An 8,322-nucleotide genomic window follows, 5' to 3' on the forward strand; every position below is an offset into this window, starting at 1 on the left:
TACAACTGCTGTGGAGGTTCCAGCATGTGTCCAGGGGCTGTTATCGGACTTTGAGGATATCTTCCCAGTTGATCTTCCAGAGGGGTTGCCTCCTTCTCGAGCTATTCATCACCAGATAGACTTGGTGCGTGGTGCAGTGCTTCCTAATCGAGCTCATTATCGCATGAGTCCAAAAGAACATACAAAACTACAACGTCAAGTGGGGGAGTTATTAGCCAAAGGTCTTATCAGGGAGAGTCTCAGCCCTTGCGCAGTCCCGGCGTTGCTCATTCCTAAGAAGGATGGTACATGGCGCATGTGCGTGGATAGTCGTGCTATTAATAAGATTACGGTAAAGTATCGCTTTCCTATTCCTAGATTGGACGATATACTTGACCAGCTTCATGGTGCTACGGTTTTTAGAAAATTGGATTTGCGTAGTGGCTACCATCAGATTCGTATACGGCCAGGAGATGAATGGAAGACCGCTTTTAAAACGAGGGAAGGGCTTTATGAATGGTTGGTGATGTCGTTTGGTCTCTCCAATGCTCCTAGTACATTTATGCGCGTAATGAACGAAGTATTAAAACCATTTTTGGGTAAGTTTGTTGTCGTTTATTTCGATGACATCTTGGTTTATAGTACTAACTTGGATTGTCACTTGTGTCATCTTCGTGAGGTCTTAGTAGTTTTACGCCAGCAACATTTCTTTGCTGCTACAAAGAAGTGTGTTTTTTGTACGGATCGTATTCTGTTTCTTGGATACGTCATATCCAAGGATGGCATCTCGGTGGATGAGTCTAAGGTCGATGTTGTACGTACTTGGCCTTGCCCCCAAACAATCCATGAGGCTCGGAGTTTTCACGGGTTTGCGTCTTTTTATAGGAGATTTATTCCCCATTTTAGCACGATAGCAGCGGCAATCACGGACTGCATGAATAATGGTAAATTTGCATGGACAGAAGAGGCGACAACAAGCTTCATCTTGCTTAAGGAGAAGCTTTGTTCGGATCCTATATTAGCTTTACCCAATTTTTCTTTGCCGTTCGAAGTTCACACAGACGCCTCTAAGGTTGGTATTGGTGCCGTCTTAAGCCAAACAGGTAAGCCGGTCGCCTTTTTCAGTGAAAATTTGAATGGAGCCAAGCGTAATTATAGCACGTACGAACTGGAATTTTATGCCATCATACAGACTCTTAAGCACTGGCGTCATTATTTGATTCATTCCGACTTTGTTTTTTTTACTGACCACGATGCTCTCAAGCGCATAGGTAATCAAGACAAGATGAGTGCACGCCAGGTTAAATGGGCTAGTTATCTGCAGGATTTTACATTCGTCCTCAAACACAAAGCTGGTACTCAGAACCGTGTGGCTGATGGTCTTAGTCGTCGACGAAGTCTTCTTACATCACTGCGAAATGAGGTATTGGGGTTTGACTCGTTTGCGACATTATACCAAACAGACCCATATTTTTCTGTCGTATTGGAAGCTGTACGTGCAGGCAACAGTGCGCAATTCTCCTTGCTGGACGGATTTCTCTTCAAAGGCACTCTGCTGTGCATCCCGGCCTGTAGCTGGCGATTGAAGATCATCCAGGAGATGCATAACGAAGGTCACTTTGGTCGTGACAAAACATTCCAGCTGATCTCTTCATCCTATTTTTGGCCGCGTCTGTTTAAGGAGGTGCAACGATTTGTCTCCCGTTGTCACGTCTGTCAGGTCTCTAAAGGGTCAACTACGAATGCGGGTCTTTATATGCCGTTACCAATTCCTTCGAAGCCATGGACTGATATTAGTATGGACTTTGTTGTCGGTTTGCCGCGAACACAACAGGGAATGGATTCTGTTTTTGTTATAGTTGACAGATTTTCCAAGATGTCACATTTTGTAGCTTGCAAGAAGACTACGGACGCGGTTAATGTGGCGCTATTATTTTTCAGAAATGTGTACCGTCTGCATGGTCTTCCGGAATCCATCGTATCAGACCGTGATTCTAAATTCCTTAGTCATTTTTGGAGATGTCTTTGGAAATTGTTACGTACGGAGCTGAAATTCAGCAGCGCTTATCACCCACAAACGGATGAGCAGACAGAGGTAGTGAACCGTTCTCTTGGGAATTTACTTCGTAGTTTGGTTGGGTCTCACACTAAGCAATGGGATCAACATCTGTTTCAAGCTGAATTCGCTTTCAATAGAGCAATTCATAGGAGCACAGGGTTTAGTCCTTTTCAAGTGGTATGTGGGTTTAACCCTCGTTCTTCACTCGACCTAGCACCGGTTCCAGACCTACAACGTGTGCATACCACTGCGGATGTTTTAGTGAAGAATCTTCAACAAATACATGACATTGCTGCTCAAAATTTGGTAGTTTCTTATGCCAAATATAAAACGGCCGCTGATAAGCATCGTCGTCATGTTGAATTTGAGGTAGGTGATTTCGTTTTGGTTGTGCTTATTAAGGAACGTTTTCCGGCGGGTACATACAACAATTTGGGTCCTCGCAAGATTGGTCCATTTGAACTTATTGAAAAACTCAACCCCAATGCTTACCGTCTGAAGCTCCCAAGTCATATTCATACGGCTGATGTGTTCAATGTTCGTCATCTAATTCCCTACCACGACGACTTGTCCGATGATGATCTTCCTAACCTGCCTAATTCGAGGGCGAATTTCCTCTTTCCCGGGGAGAATGATGTAATGCAAGATATGGCAGAATCCTACTTGGAAGAAAGAGATCAACGAAAGAATATCTGTTAGCCATGCAGGAATATTTTCCTGTTTGTTATTTTTGTTAGGAAATAAGAGATATCTTGCAGAATTGGCATGATATCATATTTGGTTAGGATTTCCTCTTTATTTGCATTAATCTTAAGAGATATTTGCATTAATATTAATTATGTCATAAGGCCTATATATGGCCTCGTCTGTAAGGAAAAAAGGCAGACTTTGAATAAACACACTCTTCCATTGAAAAGTTTTATCTATGTGTGATTTCTTTTGTTTCCAGTACTAACATCCTACACCAAGGGTCTAACAAACTTGGCTAAGATATCCGCAACTTGGTTTCCTAATCCAGGAACAAAATGAAATCCCAAAAAAATTATTACAAAGATTAGCTATTCCGTTTTCCTCATTGAGACAGGCTTTGGCACGCCAAGAAATGTCTGAGCTACGACCATGAAATAGTTGAAAATACTCTCACAGTCCCCTTCTATACTGAAATTTTGCAGTTGCTTCTCTTTGGCCCAAATTGCTACATGCAACACTCCTACAACCTCTGCCTCTTGTGGGTCTGAACTTGCTGATTGCCCTGCTCGTCCTCCTTCACAGTTTCCTGCATCATTCCTCAAAATTAAAGCTTAACTGGATGGTACTAACTCTGATATCCATGTTCCATCAACATAGATTTTTAGGGTATCTTTACTTGGAGCCTTCCATGTAGGAGCTGTTTTCTTCCGTTGTACCTGTATAGGTTTAGTAGTTTTTTTTTCCTGTAGTCCAAAAATCAATGTGTCTCTGAATTTCCACAGCTAGGTTAATAGCAGATTTAGATTTATCTTCAAAAACCCTATTACATATTTCTTTTCATATAAACAACATTTTAGTGAGAAGTAATTCAACATATATATCTATTCTAGGGTTAACAAACCATTCTTTACATGGATCCAAAAATGTTTTTGAGTTATCCAAAGATAAGGAAACAGGGTTAGGAGATGAGTTCCAAACTTCTTTAACATAAGGACAGTGAAAAAGAAGATGCTCAGTTGTTTCAAGTTCTATTTTACACATAGTACAATTAGGGACTATATCTTTAACCTTTCCAAAAAGTTTAATATTAGTAGGTAGTGCGTTTTGTAAACATTTTCATAAAAAGAACTTGATTCTCTCCGAGATATTTAGACTCCATAAAGATTTCCAGAATGACTCTAACATAGATAAGTTAACAGTGTCGAGTCCGTTTTCGTTCAATTTATCGTACATTGACTTAATTGTGTAGTCTCCTATCTAATTAATGTCCAACGGATTTGGTCTTTTCTAAGAGTTTGGTCTAGTTGGTTCGTAAGTGGGGCATCCGATCCATAATTTATTCTATTTCCAAGAATGTGTTAGCCTAAATGCCTAATTCATACTACTAATAAGCACCGTCCCAAAGATATTAGCAAATGACCCTATAACATGAAAAGCATATTAGCAAATGACCCTATAACATGAAAAGCATAAAACACGCAGACAGATCCAGCGAGACAGTCTCACGCTTTGACCTTTTCATTTGTTACCCACTTATTCATAAAATTCTCTCTGGACTTCATCCTCTCTATCCTTGTCTTCTTTTCTTCGAATTCTCTTCCATCATCATCATCGATTCATCATCGCCATATATCATCATATTAGCGGTGGTTGATCTATCCATCTCGGGCTTCGATCCATTTCATTACATTCTAATCAGTTATTAAATGCTCATCTATTGAGATTTTCAAGTTTCCTCCATAGTTGGAGTTTGTTGTTGATCCTTTTTGGTTTTCGATTTATTATAAGATCCTGGACATCATTGTCTCTTAGGTAAGAAACCCAGATTCTTGATTTTCATAATAAACTGGGGTTTGTTTGAATTTTTAATATGTAGACATTATATTAGTAGATTGAGAAATTTAAATTGAATCTCGGATGATTGTATTATGTTTGATCATTACCCATAAATTAGATTTGTAGATAAGAAGTAGGTTTTCAACTTTTATGTTCAGTTTGATTCATTTGAGTTCTTCATGATTGGTATAAGTCTGCAAAAAATGTTTTTTATTTTATTCAAGATGATAACTTTTTAATTCCTATGATAGAAAGATGATAACTTTGTTAGTATCTCTTGATAATTCACAATTGGAATCTATGTTAAGTATTTTCTGTGGTTTGATCTTTCAATGATGCCTGATTCTGATGCTAATTGACTTTATCTGTTTGAACCCAGAGTTAATATGTCAATGTAAACTCTGAGCATGCCATATATCGTTTATTTGCCATTTGTTATCATTGTAACTACTTATGATAGAATGAGGAATGTAACCAAGAATCGGTTGTTGGATTGTTTGGGATTCTGTGTCTTGATATCTAGTGTGTATCAATTCCTTTACCGGGCTTCAGTTAGAACTAGGTGGTGGAGTTTTTCTTTCTAAAGTTACCGACTTACTGTCATTACCAGCTGTCTGTGATTCATTTATGTGAAGTGGTGTTTCACCCTGTCTAAAGACTTCAACATTTTGCAGCTTTCGCTCAGTTGTTGCCTGTTGGATATGGAGTACCTGCCTGTTGAAGTAGTAGGAAACATACTATCTAGGCTTTGTGCTGCCCGTGATGTCGTGATTGCATCCGCAACATGTCGGAAATGGCGAGAAGCTGCCAAGAATCACCTCCATTCCCTTTCATTTAACTCTACTGATTGGCCTGTTTATCGAGATCTGACAACTAGTAGATTAGAGATCCTTATAACTCAAACAATTTTTCAAACAACGGGGTTACAGTATCTTGCAATTGTTATGGACGATGTTGATGAATTCTCTGCTGCTCCAGTTATCGCGTGGCTCATGTATACTAGGGAAACCTTGCGCCATTTATTATACAATGTTCGAACTGCACCGAATGTCAACATTCTTGAGAAGTGTGGTCGGCAGAAACTGGAAACATTGGCGTTGGCTCATAATTCCATCACAGGGGTTGAACCAAGTTACCAAAAATTCCCTTGCTTGAAATCTGTTACTCTGAGTTATGTGAGTATCTCAGCGTTGGATCTCAGTCTTCTGCTTAGTGCTTGCCCTAAGATTGAGGCTTTGGCGCTTGTCAATCCAGAGATTCAGATGTCGGACGCGCAAGCAACAATGGAGTTAACCAGTCCATCACTGAAAAGTATATATGTTGAAGCAATTAGTTTGGATAAGTTTATACTGGAGGCAGATAGTCTGAAAAGTTTGCAGCTAAAGGATTGTACTCTTGAACTTTTCGAGCTTATTGGCAAAGGGACCTTAAAGCATCTGAGGATTGATGATGTTAGTGTTATCCATCTTGATATTGGGGAGAGTACTGAAAATCTTGAGGTTGTTGATGTCAGCAATTTCACAATTATGTGGCCGAAGTTCTACCATATGATTTCAAGGTCGTCAAGATTGAGGAGGCTTCGTCTTTGGAGTGTGGTGTTTGATGATGAGGATGAAATTGTGGATTTGGAAACTATTGCTGTTTGCTTTCCCCAGCTAAGCCATCTATCCCTGAGTTACGATTTAAGAGAAGGATTTCTTCCCTATGGTTTGCAAGAGTCATCACCATTGGAGAATGTGGTTGTGTTGGAGCTTGGGTGGACTGTAATTAGTGATACGTTTTCACACTGGGTTGCTGGTTTGCTAGAAAGATGTTCTAATATCAAGAAGCTGGTCATTCATGGTGTTGTTTCTGAAGCCAAAACCCATGAAGAATGCTACATGTTGGCTAATTTTACGACATCCATTGTCAAACTTATGAGGAAGTATATGCATGTAGATGTGCAGTTTGTGTATGAATAATGATCCTGCAATGTTGCCTTCCCGGTATTCAAGATTTTTTCCATCTCGACTTGTATAAGCAGGTACGCTGCATGCAAAGCTTGAATTTTTTTTTCTTCTCTCGATTATTTTTCTGAATTTTGATTACTCTACCTATCACATTGTTTGGTCACTTGAGCAATTGTAAATTTAATTCAATTTTTTTATGTAGAACAAACAAACATCTTCTTTATCATTAAATTTCATTTTTGCTTTTCACTTTTCAGTTATATCTGTAGCCAACTCTTTTCTTGTAGAGATATGTTAGCTTCTTTATTTCTTATATAGCACGTTTTGCTTTTCTAATCCAATAAAGCATTTTCTTTAGTTTATATTTTCTTGAGCTTATGCTGTTTATGTAATTCCAGATCATGGTTATTGTTTGAGCAGCATGAATCTAGAAAATCATCTATGAATTTGGTCTTCAATACATACATCTAAATTCAGTTGCATTGTTAGGATAACATGCTTTCTAGTAGTTGTTGATTCGTCTTTCTTTTTGCTATTAGCTAATAGACTTACCAAAGAACACTCCAGTCTAGCTAGGTTGTACCAAGTCTTCTATTTATCTATATCAACCACAAGATCTAGGGTTTGTTTACCAGTAAAACCTTGAAAGAATTTTGCTACATTAGAGAAGTTGTTTAATTAGGAAGTTCAATTTTAATTTATCCCTGCTCTGCAGCTCATGAATTTCAGAGTAGGCAGAACTGCATGCTTTTAGCTGGTTAGCAATTTTTATGCTGCTTATTAGGTATAGATTAAGCTTACTCAAATTTGGGCAAATTGCTTAGAATCGCACCTTTTCGATGGACAACTTCACTTCACCAAGTTTACCCGAAAGCAGCAACTCTGACAACTTCACTTCACCAACTTCACTAGCGGTCTAATCAACCCTGTTCAGATTTCAGACAGGTGTCGTGAGGCCATTTTGACACAGGTGGCCGCAGTGTATTGGATCCTAATTTGGGAATGGGGTAACACCATTAAAACTGTAAAATTTGTATGAGGTTTCAGAGATTGGAATGTTACATCTTAGTTACTGTTTGGTTAGTTTTTTTTTCCTACTTGTTTGTTACACTTCTTTCTTGTAGTATTCATTCCCATAAAGACACTTGATAGTAGAATAAGATGTCTATGAAGATTAGAAGAGATTCTAAGCTTTTATGTGTTGTATTTGTATATATCTGAGGTATTCAGAGTAGGCGAGCAAGAACTTAGTTAATCTACGAAATTTGAAAGGTAATATCTTTCGATCATCTGTTTGAGGAATCTTCATTCTTTATTTATTCTCTTTGTCATACTCCAGCTTGTAGTTTGCATCAGAGAACCTCAGATGGTATACGTTGACACTGTCTTCCATCTATGTAGTAAATTTTATAAATAGTAGTATAAAAAACTATTACATTTTACACAGATTTCATTTCTTCTTGATGATCTTACAAAGTCTTAAACAGTACACAGAGTTCAGGGGGAAAAAATGTTTATTACAATTCACCATTTTAAGGGTTTGACTTCGTAGCTCCTTCCAAGTCCCACTTGTGAAGGGTGGAAAATGATGTCTTTAAGAATCTATATAATCTTACTTTGACTCTTTCTCCTTCTCAATCTAGTCTGAATCTTGAGATTTGAGATATCTTTCTTTTTGTTTTGCATTTAAATTGTGCTCTTCTTGTTCTTGTTCTTTCTAATTTGTTGTCTGTAAACTAATGGGGATTAGGTCAGTGATGCTGATGGCTGAATTTGGCAGTTCATAATTAAGATACTTAGCTTTACTTA

General features: G+C 38.4%; 1 protein-coding gene across 1 annotated transcript; it reads left to right on the plus strand.

Moving 5' to 3' along the window:
* Positions 1-4,231: 4,231 nt before the first annotated feature.
* On the plus strand, positions 4,232-7,096 carry LOC113308205 (F-box/LRR-repeat protein At1g67190-like). Its single transcript, XM_026556682.1, has 2 exons — positions 4,232-4,540; positions 5,239-7,096. Exon 2 carries the CDS (start codon positions 5,266-5,268, stop codon positions 6,523-6,525), a length of 1,260 nt encoding a protein of 419 aa, XP_026412467.1. The 5' UTR covers positions 4,232-4,540; positions 5,239-5,265; the 3' UTR covers positions 6,526-7,096.
* The last annotated feature ends 1,226 nt before the right edge of the window (positions 7,097-8,322 follow it).

This window comes from Papaver somniferum, chromosome 9, assembly GCF_003573695.1.
Source record: "Papaver somniferum cultivar HN1 chromosome 9, ASM357369v1, whole genome shotgun sequence".
In the NCBI taxonomy this organism is placed as follows: domain Eukaryota; kingdom Viridiplantae; phylum Streptophyta; class Magnoliopsida; order Ranunculales; family Papaveraceae; genus Papaver; species Papaver somniferum.

Bases quoted from the DNA above. Each gene is read 5' to 3' on its own strand.
- LOC113308205 (XM_026556682.1), top strand. From the start codon at position 5,266: ATGGAGTACCTGCCTGTTGAAGTAGTAGGAAACATACTATCTAGGCTT.